A 19,558-nucleotide genomic window follows, 5' to 3' on the forward strand; every position below is an offset into this window, starting at 1 on the left:
CCCGCCACGGCTGTGCAACGGTACGCGATTAGTGAATCGAAAATTGATGAAAAACGTTATCGAAGCCAGCATTTTATATGGCAAGTTGAAAGGTGAAAATATATTAATATTTCCTATCATACCGACAGATGTGCCAATTCAATTCAAACGAATTAGGTTTCCGATTAGATTGGCATTTGTAATGACAATCAACAAATCCCAAGGCCAAACGATGTCTATTTTTGGCTTAGATTAAAGCATCCAGGGCTCGAATCATCACATTCGCGAACGTACCACTCATCACTGAGAAATGCATATTTCGGAGTATGGCGTACGTGAACGTACCTTCTTATTGTAGTTTCGTATCATGACAATTGTGTCGTACTGTCATTCGAAAAGATGTAAGTAAATTGTAAAAATATATAATTAAATATGGTTTTTATAATAAATTTATTATAGGACGAATTTTAATAAACTCAACCCCACCCAAAAAGATCTGATGGCGGAGTATATGGCCAACAACCCCGGCTTGGCAAAAAACCAACTGCTGAATACCGCGCAAGGCAAATATACGACAGGTAGACTGTGGGAGGAGCTGGCAACGAAATTGAATGCTATTGGGCCCCCAGTTAAAGATGCCAAGATGTGGAGGAAGGTGTGTAAATAAATGATATACAATATTATGAAAACTTATTATTATTCTTGGTTTATATAGGTTTTTGCTGATCAGAAGTATCAGGCAAAAAAAAAGCTTTCTTTCAACAAGGCTTCTAAACAGCGGACTGGTGGAGGACCTTTTACCGAAAAGGTGATTACTGCCAGTGAGGAGATACTAATCGAAGCAGCTGGACTTGAGGCTTGTGTATAGGAAATCCAAAATGTTCCAGCATTTGGAAGTTCCCTAAGTGCGTGAACACCACACAACATCAGTGGCAGTGAATGTAATGAGGAGGAGGCAAACTCTTGTCACACCTCCTTACCAGGCCCATCAATATACACTCCTGTCTGCACCAAAACTCCGCGAAGCAGAACACCGGGGAAAAAGAGTGGAAGTGACGAGAAGCTGGTGTTGCTCCAAGAAAATTTTAAATCTATGCATGAATTCCAAAGGAGTTTGGCCTCAAAATTGGACAGAGTAGTGCTAGCGCAAGAGAGAATGCTGGCAATAAAAGAGGAGAAACATCGCATCCAGCAAGCAACGCGCGAGATTGACCTTGAAATTAAAAGACTGCAACTAGAAGCCCTACGCAACAGCTTAAGGAAATAAGTACCTGTTATTTTATATTTTAGTTTCAAGTATTCATTGGAGATTTTTTTATTTTATAAGGTTTTGGATTTTATGTGATTTACTTTTGTACTCTTTAGTATTTAAGTATTTACGACTGACGAACATTTTTATGTGATAAATAAAGTATGTGATAAAAATAAATAAAAAATTAATTTGCATATCTTTTTATTTCACTTTATTTGGTCTCTTATTGTTTGGCCTATTGTACTGAGATGATTTGCTTCACCGGCGTCGATTTCAAGTGAATGGTCAGAGTCATAATTGTGAGGATTGTAGTTAATTTTAAATTTAATGCAGCACATACGTTAGAAAATCTTGCCACTTTTGTAGGATGGTATCGTCCTCTCTTGCCATATCCTAAAATTTTCCAGCGCCCTTTTAGAATCCCAATGCTTCTTTCAATAATGCATCTTGCCTTGGAGTGAATATCACTTGAACCATCCAAAGCGTTTCTATAAGGGGTTATGCACCATGGTTCAAGGGGGTAGCCAGAATTCCCTGTTACAAAGTAAAAAAATCAGTGGAATACACGTTGCGAAGATTTGAAGGATTGGGAACATGCCTAAAAGCCATGAGTTATCCTGCCTATTGTCCTGAAATCGTTCTTTCAAAACTCTTCTCTGGTCTGAATGTTTCCAAATGAAGGAGTCGTGAGCTGCACCTCCGTATTGGCAATTGATTGCTAAAATTTTGTAGGTGTGGTCACAAACCTAGTAAAAAGATTGTAACAAATATCACATTTATTCAAGCAATATATTGTAATAGCTACTTACTACCATTGCGTTGATGCTATGATAGCCTTTCCTATTGAAGTACATGTGCTCGTTTGCTGTAGGTTTTTGCAAGCCGATGTGAGTGCCATCAACGCACCCTATAACTAAAAATTTACTATAATTAGTAAAAATAGAATTTAAGTTGTCTGTATTTACCTCCAGGTACTTTGTACTGCTCCACAAACCACTCCTTGCAGCCAAGTGAATCTTCTGGCGCAAATCGTATTAACTGCGGGCATAACTTCCTTTCCATTTCTTTCAGGACGTGGGATGTTAACTTCGAAACAGTGCTCTGGCCCATACCGATCAAATAGTCGCTGCCAACAATGTGCTGGTACCCACCGCTAGCCAAAAGTGAAAGTGTAGCTGCCAGTTGTAGCACTGGAGGCACCGCTTTGGTGTCTGATTTCGTTAAATTTATTTCCTGTAGAACAAATTCGAAGGCCTCTTTGGTCAGACGGAATCGTTTAAGGAACCTGCAACGAAAAGTTCGTAATTGAGCTAGAATAATTAACTATTTACATACTTACGCTGTGTTTGGGAGTGCCAAAGAATTGCTCTTTTCTCTTAGCTGCCTCCGCACTATTTTTTCTTCTCCATCTCTTTCACTGGAACTCACATATAAGAAAAAAGTCGGATCCATTGTTATATTTTATTTGTTATATTTGTATTTTATTTGCAATTTTATAGTTTTTCAGCAGTTTTGACAGTTCCACATCTATTGTGACCTAAAAATACGATCCAAAGCAATGTGGAACTCGAAAACTATTGTGAATTGAAAATAAACTACGACTCGTCTGCATTCGTTTGTTTCAATGCGATTCAGCTTATACGATTGATGTGTCGCGTAATTTTCCTTCGTATGGTTGTTGATCGGTGCACGAATGTTAAGCTAAATACACACCAGGCAACCGTTTCAGCAACTCGGCCATGTTGAAGCAACCGTTGCCTCGTGTGTAGCTGTGTTGCCAAATGATTTTCGTGTTGCTGCAACCGTTGCCTGAAATATCAAATAAATTTGATTTTTGGGATAGGTTGCTGCAACCGTTGCCTCGTGTGTATCATTGTTTACTGCTTTTACTCGTTCAGTTCGTTGAACACAAGCAAAGAAGAAGGTTCGTGCGGAGTAAAATAAAGTGAAAAAGGAAAAAATGGCAATTGAAAATAATGAAAATTATGTTAATTTTATTAACGAATATAAAAATTTGAGAAAGCTGTGGGATATAAGTAGTGAAAAATATAAAAATAAAAATTTTAGAAAAAAAGCATACGAACAATTAAAAAATTATACAATAAAATTGATAAAAATTTCAAGTCCGCAAAAGCGGTTCCTGTTGCAAGATACCGCAAAGTTATTGCCAGTCTAATTTCTGCTGATATTGCCTCTCTCATTATGGTATCTTGTTTCGTTATTTTGGCCTTTACGAAGTCCAACAATTTTCTAAACAGGGCTTCGTCCATCCTCATGTAATTTTTATAGTCCGCTGGCTCATTTTCCTTCAGTTCTTTCAGCAGCCTCTCGTTCGAAAATTCGATTTTTTTAAAAGCCAATTTTTGGACCAGATTTTTTTTCTCTTCTTTTGTTGCATCTCTTCTTCCTCATTTTCGTACAAAAGTTCGTCAATTATAATAAGAGAAGTAATTTTACGCATTTCGTCGATCATTTAAAAAATTTAATTTTACGTATCTTCCGCTTGTACCTTTCCTGCACCACAGTTACACACAATACTGAGATTGAAGCAACTGTCGCAACGTGTTTCTTAAACAAAGGCAACACGTTGCTGCAACCGTTGCTTCAAAGTTTGTTTGTGCTCGCTAAAGATGGGCTAACAAAAAATATTGTTCACGCTATAGCATTTAAAGGTTGATGTTGTTTGTTAGTGTTACTGTCGTAATTAATATGTGATATGTAATTTTAAGAAATAAACTATAGTTATAGTTTGTTATTTTTATATTCCCTTATCGTTCATAGCGCTCCATGCCCATTTCGCGCATATACCATATACTTACACACTTATAATAAGTAAGTTACGATACTTTTTGTCTATACTAAAATTCATGTAGAAACTAGAAATAAATGACAACGTTTGCCGGGTCAGCTAGCCCGGGTAATTAGCCCTTGTTGGTCATCATCCCCTAATACAAAGCTCCTTCTTCCTTTTTCCCTCTGTTGTCCCCTGCATGGTATCACAATGGACGAATTTTGACTCTTAGTTCAAGTGGATACCACGCGTGGGCATCCATTTATCCTATTCACCCTAAAGACTAAATATATGTAGGAAATTTATTGTTTAATACCTTAGTACATATTTTAAATTTACGAGTACATAAGGTACTAGGAACTGAGACAGCTGTGCGTTGATTCGGACGTGTTTTTGATTTCGATCCGTATTAATAGTAGCTTTTCTACTGTGTTTTGTATTTAATACTGCTTAAAAGAGAAAGAGACTCACCTATAGCAATTGCAAGTGTTACACACATACCTGCAATCAATTTCTTGTTAATAAATAAACTAAGAAATTAAAATAAAAAATAAATAAAAACAGTGAACAAACAAATAATCAGAAGGCAAGATGAGTGTGTGGCACTCTCTTACGCGGAGAGGAAAGCAATCCGCGAGTGAGCCTGTAACAAAAACGATGACTTTTGAAAGTGTGAGCACTCCGGCAATTACGCGCGCGAACTCAATGCAAAAGAAAGCAAATGAAATAGAGACATCCCACTCTATTAACTCTACAGGATTACCGCAAAGCGTAGAGAGAGTCAACCTTCATGCTAAGCCGTTTAATGACGCTCTTACAACGTGCGTGAGCACAAACGGAATGCCAAAAACAACCACAACCAACTCATCATCAACAACGACATCAATTCTGTGCACTAGTACCAGAGAACGTAAATTCATAGAGAAGGCGCAGGAACGAATGGACAGGTTAAATGTCAAAACACATCAAAACGAGGGTAGGAAGTTAACAGAAGAGAGTTAACATAGCGGAGCGTAGTCAACAGAAATAAATATAGCGTTTGCATTGAAATGTAAAATGCCATGATTTGGTGTTAGGGAAAAGAAAATAACAGAAGACTTGTACATTTTTCTTTCATGCTTATTTGCCGTCGGCATTTTGCATGCGCAAATGGATTATTTCTTGTGAGATGAATAAATTAATTCTAAGTAACGCAATAGCACCGTAGGCCTAAGTAGCTAGTGTGCTTTATCAATTAGTGTTATATTTCATATTTCTCTAATAAATAATAATAATAGTAATTCTAAGTAAATATATGCATGCATGAATATGAAATTTTAGGTATCTAATTGACTAAATTGTATTGAATTTAGGTCTATTATCAAAATTATTCAAATATCATAACAGAAAAAATAACTTTGTAAACCATTCATTTACATCAAAGTTTATTATTCAGCAATATGTTGTACTTTTTAAATTATTATATACATATGTATGTATATTCATATACAGTAGGTTCTGTTTTTATGCGGCTTTTTTTTATGCGATTTTGAAATAGTGCGGTTTTTTAAAAAATTAAAAAATTTTTGCTTATTTATTTATTTATTGTTGTGCGGCCTAGCCCCACTGTGTTTGCTTAGCTTCTTTTGCTGTTTTGCCGTTGCTGATGTTCTATTGTTGTTGTTATTCTAATTCTTAGTACATATGCATGAATATTGCACAGTTATTTTTTTTGCTGATCTTCTATTGTTGTTGTTATTTTACTTCTAAGTATGTACGTATGTACATACATTGTACAGTTATTTTTTTGCTTTTGCTTGCTTGCGTGCTTTTTGAAAGAATGAAGATTATTAATCAACTGGCTGCTTAGAGAAACGGACGAGTCTTTAAATTATCAGCTGTTTTTGTGTAAGTAAAAGCGTTTTATATTCAAATTGCTTCTTAATCATTCACAATTTAATTTAAATTTTAAAGGTTATTTAACCCTGCTCACAAATGTCCAACAAAAAAGAAAAAAGGAATAGAAATGCAATTTCCCTAGAAACTAAAATTTTAATTTTGGACCGCTTAAAAGCAGGCGAACGTTATGCATCTGTTGGGAGACATTTTAAATTTGGTGAATCTACTATAAGAGCAATTAAGAAGAATGAGGCCGCAATAAGGGCATCGGTAATTAGTGGAACAGAGTTAAATGCTAAAAAAGCGTCGTATTCAAGAGGTAGTACAAAAGAAAGATTAGAGAAAATGTTATTAATTTCTTTGGAAGATTTAAACCAGAAGAGAATCCCCACAAATGGCCAACTAATTAAAGAACGAGCACTTCGATTGTATGAGCAGCTGAAAAATTCGGATCCTACTATTTCATCCAGCGATCACAACATAGCAGAGTTCTCAGCCAGTACAGAATGGTTAACTGGGTTTTTAAAGCGTAATGCATTTCATAACGTAAAGATTACCGGTGAAATTGCATCAGCAGATGATGATGAAGCTAAAAGTTTTCCAAAGAAGTTCCTCAAAATTATTGAAGATGGAGGATATAGCCCAGATCAAGTCTTTAATGCCGACGAGACTGGGCTATTTTGGAAAAAGATGCCTAGTCGTACCTATATTGCTAAATCAGAAAAATCTGCAAGCGGTTTTAAAGCAGCAAAAGATAGAGTCACCTTCTTATTTTGCAGCAATGCGTCCGGGGATCGGATATTAAAACCTTTAGTTATAAATCGATCACTAAAACCTCGATCGCTGAAGGGTAAAGACATGGCAAAACTTCCTGTTCATTGGATAGCCAACAAAAAAGCGTGGGTGACTACTGCAATTTTCACAGAATGGTTTAATCGATATTTTGTGCCGGAAGTTAAAAAATATTTGCTGGATAAAGGTCTCGAGTTCAAAGTGATTTTGCTTATCGATAACGCGCCAGGTCATCCGCATATTGAACATGCCAATGTCGAGATAGTGTTTCTCCCACCAAATACAACCAGCATTTTGCAACCATTGGACCAGGGCATTATCTGCAATTTTAAAAAACATTATCTAAAGTTCACCTTTCAGCACATTTTGGACAAGATAGAGAATGAAGGGATAACAGTTACGGATGCCTGGAAAAAATTTTCGATTTTGGACTGCATAAATCATGCTGGCTTGGCAGTTAAAGCTATAAAACCACAAACTTTAAATACTTGCTGGAAAACGGTTTGGCCAGAATGCAATCAAAGCGGAAGTCTATCAGAAGAAATATCAATATCAGAAATTATATCTTTAGGTCATGAAATTGGTGCAGAGGGGTTTGAAACATTATGCAGCGCAGATATTGATGAGCTACTTTTGGACGCAGAGCTAAATGATGAAGACTTAATGGAAATCATTGCTGGTGATTCTGGAAAAGACATCGAATCGGAAGATGAAATAACACCATTTACGTCAAATGTGAATCGAAAAGGAATTCAGATGTGCAGGGAATTAGAAAATATTATCTGACCAATGATCCAGATACTGAGCGGGCCTTGAAATTCCAACGTGAACTTAATTTATGCATGTCGACCTATCGGGAATTGTATAAACAAGATTCTAAACCAGCTAAGCAAAAACTCATCACAGATTACATCAGAAATGCTAATCCTACAAGTATGGAACCGTCTGCATCACCATCCAGATCAGACGTGTACATTTCTTCAAGTGACGGAAGGGATTTTACGCCAAGTCCTAAACGAATGCGCAACATCTGGGTATTGTCTGATTCTATTTGTGACTTAAATTTATTTTTCGATTCTGACGTTTCTTAAATAAAGGTATAATTTTCAAAAATACAATTTTTTGTTTATGCGATTTTATTTAATTATTTCAGATTCATGTGGTCTATGGAACGTATCTATAGTTATAATATGGGACTAGTGCCCTTTTTTATGCGATTTTATTACATTATTTCAGGTTTATGCGGTTTTAGCACTTTGGAACGTATCTACAATTTTACTATAGAACTAGTAGCTTTTTTTATGCTGTTTCTTGCGGAACGTATCTACCGCATAAAAACAGAACCTACTGTACTACAAAGCGTTGAATATATTATATATAACATCTACCATCCATATTCATGTGGGCAGAAAAAAATCTTGACTTGCCTCAAAACCCAGCTCATACACCTCTCATACACACAGAGAACGTTAAATATAGAGAATTCTCACGAGCTACGAATAGTGTGAATTGTAAAAAATTAAGTGAAACAGCGAACACTATTTCACCTCGCTTAACTCGACAGCGGGGAAGTTCTTAACAGAGCTGATTACAGTGAATTATGTACAAGTACATTGGCTCTGCTCAGTTTTTGGTTTCTGTATGAAATCAAATTGACGAATGCCGACGGCATTTTGCAAGGCATTTGCTTGTGCATTTTTATGTTCCCTTGGTAAACGAAAATTTATTCAATTTGTATTTTCAAACAAAGGTGATGAAGAAAAAATGATTGAAATTATTATATGCGCCAAATCAAATCAAAGTAACTTTAATATTTTGATTTAATTTAAAAAATACATTATAAAACGACCTCTCACATTTTGGTATGTGCGTTTTAGTAAATTTAAAACTAAACAAATTTGATGAAATTTGAATTTTTACTAATTTTTTGAGTCGAAATTAATTCATAGCATACAAGCGTTTTGGTATATCGACATACATATGTATTTACATTTGAATATGCATTTATTTGTTCCTTTGGCAAACCAATTTCTTTTCAATTTACATTTTATTACAGGGAATAATAATATACATACATTTGTATGTATGCATTTTCTAGATAGTATAAAACTTTAAAATAAATAAAGGAAAACTTCAAAGAAACGTATTTGCATATATGGGACAACTAAGTTCAATTGCATCTTTATTAAATATAGTGTTGCACGCATATGTGTGCACTGAAGCAACATGACCTACCTCACGAGCATCGCCTTATCATATTTCATGCAATAATTAGGGAGTAAATATTCGAATGATCGAATTCCTGCAAATGCTAAAACAACTTCTTCTGCATATGCATCGACGTATGTGCATGTGCGTATATGCACACCAGAGAACTGCAGCGGTGTACTGCTACTGCTTGCACACCGCTTCAATACTCTGCTTCACGCATTTGAGCGGAAAGCAAAAGAGCGGTGTGTGTGCTGATCAATACCGCTATTACCGCGATTGCTGAGTGTATGAATATCTCGTATACTCGGGTGTTAGATTTGAAAGCAATCGTATATTCAACTTCGGCTAAGCGGTGTGACGTGTGAACTCTGTCAAATGAGGAAAATACCGCAAACACCGCGTCGTCATCCCTTGCAAATAGTGAGATAGCAGCGCACGGAAAAAACGGATTTTTATAAATACATACATATGTAGCAGTATTTTTAAATGAAAAGTTTTTTCTTTATTGAAGCAGTGATATTATTTTATTATATATATTGTATATTACTATTAATTATGACAGAAAATAAAATGAACTTTAAAATAAAAATTGAAAACCAAATTCATTCTTTTACAAATTACTTATCGTACAAAAACAAATAATAATTTTTCTTTTAACTTACTTCTAAAGATACTTACATATGTATATGTATATAAAGATATAAAGAAATTTTCTCAGCAATAAAATTTGAATTCTCCGCCACTATAAATCTTTTAAAAATAAACATATAATCACATGCACATTTATATATACATATCTGCAAGTAGAGTGATAATGCACTGCCGACGAAAACAAAGATAAAAAAACATAAATAAGAAAGTGGACTCTTTCGAGCGGCACTCTTTTGCTTGTGTGTTATGATCTATTTGTGCAGGCGGTGTTTTCAGTATTTTTGTCATTCGGTAGCGGTCATATGCAGCACCGCATAGCCGAAGTGATCGCACAAGCGGTAGTTATAAACGAAGCAAAGACTGAACAAAGAAAGACTCGGATGTACAAACGATATACATAGAACATTTACTGCTCTGTTGCGGTTCTGCTCAGCGCAAACACCGCTTAGTTTGCGTTGGTTGTACATATTGATACCGCTTTTTTTGTGAGTGGATCGCAAGTCAGAAAAATACCACCGCTTGCAGTTCTCTGATGCACACTTGATGCCCTAACTATATCTATCTATGTACGTTCAATTGATCAAATCAATAAATTCTGTATACAAAACGCTTCATTACCAGGCACACAGGAAGATGGCATATGCAAATATAAATATGTGAATTGAATTCAAGCAAAACAATGCTTATTAATATACACATATGCATGTACATACAACCGCACACACAGGGCACTCGCTTTATTGCTCAAAATGCGTATGTCGTTCAAAGCTAAAATTCTATGCCTAGCGACTACAAGAACAAAATGCAGTCCTAGACGCAGGCGTAGTGGCCATCATTCTAGTTGCCATAGCGCTGAACAGTCGCGGCGGCGCCGAACAGTTTCAACTATTGTACTCTGCAACAAAAACTCATCATCAAAAAATTCATTGATAAATTCGAGCTCATAGTTGTAAGAGCAAGAACTTTCATTCATAAAACGAGCCGCCCATATGCCAATTTTCTCGACAATTCGAAAATAGTCAATATTGGAACATTTCGCGTAGAATTATTTGCCAATATTTGATAAATCTTCAATTTTTGTCAAGTCGAGTGCCCGCGGCATCGTACATATGTATGCGTCAATATATGTATGTAAATATGTGTATATGTACAATGCTGTGCCAATGAATGCGCGCTGGATTTCTTGAGAAGTTTTACCGTTTTATCTTGAGCTGTGGCTGGTGAGCATACATACACACGGCATATACATATGCGCAAATGTATATAAATTCACAAATTTACATTTGCATATGCCATCTTCCTGTGCGCCTGGTAATGAAGCGTTTGCTATAGAGGATTTTGATTCAGTTGAAGGGAATTCAACAAAGTTTTACAGACACCAGACAGACAGACATTACATATTTATATAATTTTGGATGATTTGGAAAAATTCAAATGTATAGGTCATATTAAAAAGCTACCTAACATTCTTTGCTTCTAATCACCAACAAATTCTTATCGACTGCTGCTAAATTTACATAATTCAGCCCCTCACTGTTAATTTTTGTTGAAAAATGTGTCTATGGTGAATTGTCTTCGCGAGACGAGTACCCCTCGAAAATGAACACTTTCCTGTCATTAAGACTTCTCTATATTTAACGTTCTCTGCATTTCGCATGCGCAAATGGATTATTTCTTGTGAGATGAATAACTTAATTCTAAGTATATGCATGCATGAATGTGAAATTTTAAATATCTAATTAACTAAATTGTATAGATATTAAGTGCATTATCAAAATAATTTCAAAATATCCACATAAAAAATTGGCTTTGTAAACCATTCATTTGCACCAACGGTTATTATTCGACAATATGTGTCCTTTTTAAATTTTTATATCCATATGTATTTATATTCATATACTAAATAGATATAACATTTACCATCCATATTCATGTGGCCAGAAACAAAATCTTGACCTGCCTCAAAACACAGCTCATACATATGTATCTACATATAAAAAATTCAAAAGCAAATAGACAAACGTATGCAAACATATTCCTAACATATGCAAAAAAACTCATCTAAACCTTATTCGCGTACATATACATATGTATGTATGTAGGCACATACATATGAATACATATGTATGTTGGGACAAAGTACATATGTACGTAAAAGTTTCTATTCTAAGCAAAACAATGAATATTCGTATATACATACTTACTTTATGCCTCTACATGTGTATGCTTCCAAAACTAAAATTCTAAGCCTAGCGACTACAAGAACAAAATGCATTCCTGGCGTAGCTGTTGCCGCCATGATTATTTACCCGCGACGGCGCTGAACAGTTTCAAATATTTAAAAGCACAAAAAAACAAATTCATTGATAAGTTCGAGCTCATATTTCTACGAGCAAAGTACTTTCATTCATAAAACGAGCCGCCCATATGCCAATTTTCACGACCATTCGAAAATAGTCAATATTGGAATATTTCGCGTTGAATTATTTGCCAATATTTGGTAAATCTTGAATTTTTGTCAAGTCGAGTGGCCGCGGCTCCGTACATATGTATGCATCAATATATGTATGTAAATATGTGTTCTAAATTCTCGACAACAATAGCAAATCGAAATATTTTTTCTGTCGGAAGTGCTCGCAGCCTCATTTGTATGTATGTCTTTGAAGTTTGTATGCATGTATTTATGTATATGCGTGTTTGCTTTTGCACGTCCATATGAACGATTTTTCATATGCAGATATTCATTTGATTTAGCTGAACGAATATATTGATTTTGTAAGGAAATCCTGTCGAATTAAATTATTGGTATATGTTCATTTAAGTTCTTCTTACCAAATAAATATTATTATCCTTAAGAAAATTGAAACACTAGTTTTTTAATCTCTATTTTTTATTTTTACCAACAAGTAAATTAACTACTCATATATAGTATATATATTTTACAATACTATAAATAGGTATTTATTGTACATTTCCTGAAATGAAAAAAAATATATAAAATTGTGAAAGCACGAATTACGAAATTGTTCTTATATTATAACAATTTCACACACGACTTCGATATTGACATCGATTAAGTCATATCAGATATCAATCGCGCTACTATGTACTGCACTTCGTGTGCTGAGGAATGAGTATTAATACCCTGACTAGCTCGGACTCGATAAAAGAAATTTTCTAGACAATCTTGGTTTAACTTTCCAAGGAAAATAAATTTTAAATTTTAATGCTGTTGAAAAAGTTCCTCGCACAATTCCAGCATCGATTTTATTGCAGTACGAAAGCCTTGCATACATTTAATAGTAGAATATGCACGCATATTGAAGACGTTGGACTAAAGAACTCGAAGTAACTTAATAGTCTTTCAACTTTGCCCCTATCATCCCGCTTCAGAGGAGACCTTAATGGATTTGATGACTGGAAATGCTTTGCATCGAGTTCATCAAAAAGATCATTCATTTCTTTAACAAATATCTGCGTGGGCTTGGCAAAATTTATCAAGTTTTCGTCATTACCAAATAAATTTTGACTACACATCATGTCAATACCTGACGCTACCGAATTGCTCAATACTTGTGTTGCGCGTGAAACGCTCATTTTTTCGAAAATGCTTGGGTAAATATGAGTCTCCCTCAATTTTGGGCAAATTTTAAAATTGGAATTCTTTTGATCAATTTCAAATAACTTCCTAATGACCTTAAAGCTTGCAGTGCCATGGGCGGTTGGAATATCATATTTCATAAATACATTACGGATGGACTTTATAAGATGGCAATAGTCAAACATGCAAAAATTGGATATTTATGCACGACAACGATCCCAAACATACTGGGGGACTGGTCAAAAACTGGCTTTCGCAGGAAAATATTACCCAGCTCGATTGGCCAGCACAATGTCCGGATTTAAATCCAATCGAAAACTTGTGGAATGATGTGAAGACGATGGTTGGACAAAAAAAATGAAAAAATAGCGATGAACTTTGGGAAGGTGTACAGGAAGCATGGAACTCTATTCCTTTGGACAGGTGCCAAAAGTTTATAGAGAGTTTACCACGCAGGTGTGATGGAGTTATACAGAATAACGGCAATTCTACCAAATATTGATATGGTAAATAATAATAGTCAACAATCTTTTCTCATTTCTTACAAATATTTCATATTTTTTACAGAAATCAAAACTGCGCTAAGTCTTTGTCCAAATCCCACTATGACTAAATAAGAATTACTTCTATTTTATCATATTTTTACTAGGGAAAACTGTCTACTTTAAGTTATTTTGTCTTACAATAAAGTGTTAAAAAAACTGGATTTAAATTGATTTCATATCATTTAATCGAGCATTATATTGAACTCTTTTTAAGTGCGCTAAACGTTTGACCATAGCTGTATGTCCTATGCTAATATATGTATATAAACATGCATACATACAATTACGCGCAATTTTCATAAAAAGACCAAAAAGAACAAATCTGTAAACATGCATACAAATCATATGGACATATCAAATGAACAAATCTGTTCTGTACGCAAGCAAATGTAAGCTACTGTAAACTACATTTTTTCACACTTGCGTATCACTCTCTCCCTCTCATTTCTCTCCGGCCGCCATATTAATTAATTTCTTACTGTTAACTTGTGCTGATTTCATTTTCCTACCCGTATTTTGTTAGGAGGAACGGGCCGGGACTGCGCCTTCTCTATGAATTTACGTTCTCTGCTAGTACTGCAACAACAACCGTATCAAACAAACCATTGCTTACCATCTCCCCACCTTCTAATGTACAACCTCACGCTTTAAATGAGCAAATGAACACACCGCAGCCTCTCATAAAGAGATCACGAAACTCACCCATAAAGTCCTCCGAACTTGAGCCAAAGCAAATTACCAAACTACTGGCTAAGCGGCGATACAAAGTCCAGAAATAAATTTGCATCTCTTGCTATTGATGACGAAAATGAAAACAATGAAACAAATACACAAGCGAACAGTGGGCAGAACACTGTTACACTGTTACTTATGCTCAAAATTTAAATAGCGGGAAAAATACAAATAATAATAAACCACCACCAATATATGTGCAAGGTGTGGAGTGCATCAAGACATAAAAAAATGCTTTAAGTGCAATAGCAAATAGCAATTTTGTCCTAAAAATCCTAAGAAATAATGAAGTACGAGTTCAAGCAAATGACGTAGGAACATACACTCAAATACATCAAATGCTAAAAAACAAAAAAAAAGGAACAAAACGGCATACTTTCAAGCCAAAAAATTAGAGGGGGTTCAAAGTAGTATTACGCAACATGCATCTTTCTGTGGACCAAGAAGAAATAAATAGTGAATTAAGAGAAAAAGGTCATAAAGTCATAAATATATTTAATATAACACAAAGAACAACAAAAAAACCATTACCACTATTTTTTATTGAACTGGAAACAAACACTAATAACAAAGACATTTACAACATAGACAAACTAATGCACTGCATCGCATCGTTTGAGGCGCCACATCATAAAAAGATAATTGCACAATGCACGAAATGTCAGAAGTATGAACATACAAAAAATTCGCAGTTCTCAGAGGTGCCCGGACTCGAGATTATACGTATTTATAAGAATTAGACATAATTAGAAAGGGCCCGCATTTGCAATTTTCTCCCGGGACCCGGATATGCTCTCTACGGCCCTGAACGTCTATACAAATTGTTGACAACAATGGGCCCATATGAATATCTTCTATCTATTGTCCACCATGACACTTGATAAAGACGGATCAATATGATGATTACTTTAAGACATTAGACAACATAGTCATTGCTGGAGGAGACTTAGACGCAAAGCATACAGACTGGGGTTCAAGGTTGACAAATAAAAAGGGTATATATTTAATTAACGCAATCCATAAAAAAATTGCAGGTTTATAAGTACGGGTGAACAAACTTACTGGCCTACGGATGTTAAAAAAATTCCAGATTTAATCGACTTCTGAATAGTAAAAAATATTAACCATAACCAGCTGAAGCTTAAACCAAGTTATGAACTATCATTTGACCACTCGCCGATAATACTTAACTACACATCAAAAATTGACCCTATAGAGACAACACCCCAAATATTTACAAACAAGACTGATTGGGATGAGTATCGAAACCACATCTCCCAACAACTCATTCTAAGTACACCTTTGAAAACACAACTTGACATTGAGCGTAGCATCATATATTTTAATGACATAGTTCTCGACGCAGGATTCAGATTTACACCGCAGCAAAAATATAGCGCACTATAAAAAAGATGACAACACATGGGCTTTTACAAATGATGAAAAATCAGCGACATTGGGAAATTATTTTGAAAATGTCCTATCGAACGATGAACATAAATAAATTGACACGATTAGTAACGTTAATACTGATACTCGTACAAAAATAAGAAAAACAAGCATGCAATAAGTGATATTATGCATCAAAACTCGAATTAAACATAAAAAAGCTCCCGGATATGTAATGCTGACAGGCAAATCACTTACAGAGCTACCAATTGAGGCTACATATTTCTTAGAAACGTGTTTAATGCAATGTTTCGCTTACAATACTTAAAGTACCTAAAAGTATGGAAAGTCGCAGAAATCATTGCGCTACCAAAACCGGGTAAAAACCCAACAGCTCACACTTAACTTCATATCGACCTATAAGCCTACTTCCGACTATATCTAAAATTGCAGAAAACTTTTACATGACAGAATTACCCCAATACTTGCCAAGAAAAACATCATTCCAAGATCATCAATTCGGTTTTCGAAAAAAGCATTCAACTATTCAACAAAAACATCTAGTTACACAAAAAATAATTTCAGACATGGAAAATAAATGATACAACGATGCTGTATTTTTGGACGTCGCAAAAGCTTTTAACAAAGTTTGGCACAAAGGCCTCTTGCATAAAATTAGTACAATATTACCACTGAACTATTATTTAATTATCGAGAGCTACCTTACTGATCGATGCTTCTACATTAAATACAATGACAAATACTCACATATTCATCCAATAAAAGCAGGAGTTCCTCAAGGCAGCGTTCTACCATCACTGCTATATGTCTTATTTACCTCTGACATACCACTCCCAGACGAAACTAATTCAACTATAGCAACATTTGCAGACGACACAATTTTATTGCCATTTGACAAAAACCTCTCAACCGCAACAACAAAATTACAGATGTACACCAACAATGTAAAGAAGTGGTTTGACAAATGGAGTTTATAAGTAAATGAGGATAAATCTGTAGAAGTAATATTTACGACAAGAACAAAGGTTGCTGCTATGCCGATTAAGCTCAACAATAAAAATATACTAATTGAAACATCTGCAAAATATCTTGGAATCCATCTGGAATCAAAATTAACTTGGAAAGATCACATCAAAAAGAAAATAAAACAAATAAAGGAAAAATTTCGACAATTGCATTGGCTAGTAAGTAGAAATTCTAAGCTCAGTATTTCCAACAAACTTTTAGTATACAAGGCGGTCATTAAACCAATCTGGACGTACGGACTTCAAGTGTGGGGAACTGCAAAAAGAACTCACATAAACACAGTACAACGACAACAATCAAAAATCTTACGTATAATAACAATGTCCGACAGGTACACCAAAATTGATGTCATCCATACAACGTTCAATATACCATTAATCGACGAAGAAATAAAAGCGATATCCACAAGATATTTTAACGAAATAAACCAGCACAAAAACAAAGAAGTCAATACACTCTCACAACTTGAAATAAGAACTCTACGAAGTCTGAAGAGAAACCGACCAATTGACCTATTAAATTAAATATGAATTCTCGTATGCTAAAATAACTGTTCTGTATAAAATGTAATTGCTGTCCTAAAATGTAATCGCTGTATTCATCTTGGCACTGGCCATGATGAAATATAATTCATAATTTTCCTAACAAATTGTTAAAAAATCTACTAGTTGTCAGTAAGACATATGAATGATTAATGTAGGAAATAAAAATAAAAAAATTAAGTACTAAGGGATTATTTCCAAAATATGGAAGGTATTCGCACCAAGTCGGAGACTATTCGCCCCCTCAGCGCTCATTTAGAGTTTGACGTCTCTGTTATTGTTGAAATTTGGCTTAATTCTGATTTTTGTAACCAAAGTTCTTCAAATTAAATTAAGGGCATTTCAAATAACTCTCCATGTGCCTACATCATTTTGAATTATTTCTGTATTTGCTTAAAAGGTTCATAGGACTCTCTATATCTAATTGCTACGTACATTTCTCCTAGTTGTATTTGTGATAACTACAAAGCACATATATAACATAACGATAAGTTAGCTTCCAATCATCTGCGTGTTTTCGGTGATGTTAATCTCCCAAATACTAAATGGTAAGTTGGTTTCTCCGACTTGGGTCGAATAGTACAGCTGAGCATGAATTTTATAGGGTGGATAATATTTTAACTCTCAACTCCAGATAAATTATTTTGTGAACAAGCTTTATAGAATTCTCCTCATCATGTTGGTCTCCTTGACGTGGGGATGAGGCTTAAGTGGTGGTCTGACCCCCATAGCATGGGGGCCAACCCAACACGAACTAAGAGGGAAGCTTCATATGGAGACTGGCTTGCCATCCATTCGCTTTACGGCGAACCTGGTGGCCAACCAATCACCATGCGAAGATCACCGTACCGACGAAGATCCCTTTGCCATCCCCAAACCCCTTACATCCCGTTATTTCCTCTCCTAGCCCACCCCCTAATCCAGGGTGTTATGCGACACCGTGCCCATTGGATGGTTTGCAGCCAGGGGGTTCACCAGACCGGCTGTATTTCAACGGCGCCTTCCTAACACCGGGCCGCCTTAGGAAGTAACTGTGGCCTTGTCACGGTATGGGGCGCTGCCGTGGTGGACCGTTTTGAATTCCCCATTATACAGATAGACCACTGCGTTCGCCTCGTCGAGCAGGTGGTCGTACGAAAAAGATGAATACAGATAAAAATTCAAGCAACAAAACTTCCATTGTAGCGGGAGCAGGCTACAGTGGTCGCAATCCCACTGCCAAACATACACAGAACGCTCTTCAGCGCGGAGGTGCCGTTGTCAACGAAGACTCGGACCACGAAAGCGCCGGGAGCATCAATACAGCTGAGGAAGAGGCTCTTCTGCGTTCTCCGGCTAAGTCCAATGGTGCTGCTTCGGATAGCAAGAACAGACCAAGGATCAAGCCTGATAAAGAGAAGCTGAAGGCCAAAGCCCGATACAAGGCTGCGGTCAAAGTTTGTGACCGATTTGGCAGCAAGTCCAACCTGACGAAGCAAGAGGAGGAATGGTTGGCTTGGGCCAGAGAGGAGATCAAAAATGGCCGGGCCTTCTACGCAGCAAAGCCAATGTTCGCAGCCTCGAACCCGAAATATGCGAACAAAATCGAAGAAGAGCTAGCCATCAAGAGGCAGCGTTCTGCGGATAGTGAGGCCTCAGGGCCATCAAAAAAGCAGAAGCACAGGCACGAGACGGCTAAACCTAAAAACGGAGACGAAGGACCTACGACGTCGAAAGCAGCGGTAGCGGCCAGTGAAATTGCCAAGAGACACCTCATAGTGGCACTCACTGACCGCAGCGACCAGCTGGGGCGAATATCGCAGGAACGGTGGAAGGTAGTGGAGATGAAGCTACTGGAAACCTTGTTTACTAAAATGGACGCGGAGCCTAACGCACCCATGCCAGCATTCGACGGAGCAGGGTGGTTCAGCGGCGTCAAAATAATAAAGTGCAAGGATGACCCCACGCTCACATGGCTAAAGGAAGCGGTGAGAACGCTTCGCGGCCTGTGGGAGGGGGCATCACTGGAAATCGTTGATCGCAGCTGCATTCCCTCAATACCGAAGGCAAAGGTTTTCATTCCGCGAGTGGTAAAACCGGAATATGCGCTGCTACTACTACAACGTTAAAACACGGACGTGCCGACAGACGATTGGAAAGTGTTGAGCG

The 19,558-nt window shown here is 36.3% G+C and overlaps 2 protein-coding genes across 2 annotated transcripts; one reads left to right on the top strand and one right to left on the bottom strand.

Moving 5' to 3' along the window:
- Positions 1 to 2,007: 2,007 nt before the first annotated feature.
- LOC129241995 (putative nuclease HARBI1) lies at positions 2,008 to 2,683 on the bottom strand. Its single transcript, XM_054878555.1, has 3 exons — positions 2,571 to 2,683; positions 2,197 to 2,516; positions 2,008 to 2,138 (listed from the first exon to the last, which is right to left on the bottom strand). The coding sequence occupies exons 1-3, from the start codon at positions 2,681 to 2,683 to the stop codon at positions 2,008 to 2,010; spliced, it is 564 nt and encodes a 187-aa protein (XP_054734530.1).
- A 3,562-nt stretch (positions 2,684 to 6,245) lies between these two features.
- LOC129241999 (tigger transposable element-derived protein 1-like) lies at positions 6,246 to 7,478 on the top strand. Its single transcript, XM_054878562.1, has one exon. It carries the CDS (start codon positions 6,246 to 6,248, stop codon positions 7,476 to 7,478), a length of 1,233 nt encoding a protein of 410 aa, XP_054734537.1.
- Positions 7,479 to 19,558: the final 12,080 nt, after the last annotated feature.

This window comes from Anastrepha obliqua, chromosome 3, assembly GCF_027943255.1.
Source record: "Anastrepha obliqua isolate idAnaObli1 chromosome 3, idAnaObli1_1.0, whole genome shotgun sequence".
NCBI classification, from domain to species: Eukaryota; Metazoa; Arthropoda; class Insecta; order Diptera; family Tephritidae; genus Anastrepha; species Anastrepha obliqua.

Coding starts and splice junctions, on each gene's coding strand:
- LOC129241995 (XM_054878555.1), bottom strand. CDS start 2,683: ATGGATCCGACTTTTTTCTTATATGTGAGTTCCAGTGAAAGAGATGGA. Junction 2,517..2,570: donor TTGGCACTCCCAAACACAGC/GTAAGTATGTAA, acceptor TTTTCGTTGCAG/GTTCCTTAAACGATTCCGTC. Junction 2,139..2,196: donor GCAGTACAAAGTACCTGGAG/GTAAATACAGAC, acceptor TTTTAGTTATAG/GGTGCGTTGATGGCACTCAC.
- LOC129241999 (XM_054878562.1), top strand. CDS start 6,246: ATGTTATTAATTTCTTTGGAAGATTTAAACCAGAAGAGAATCCCCACA.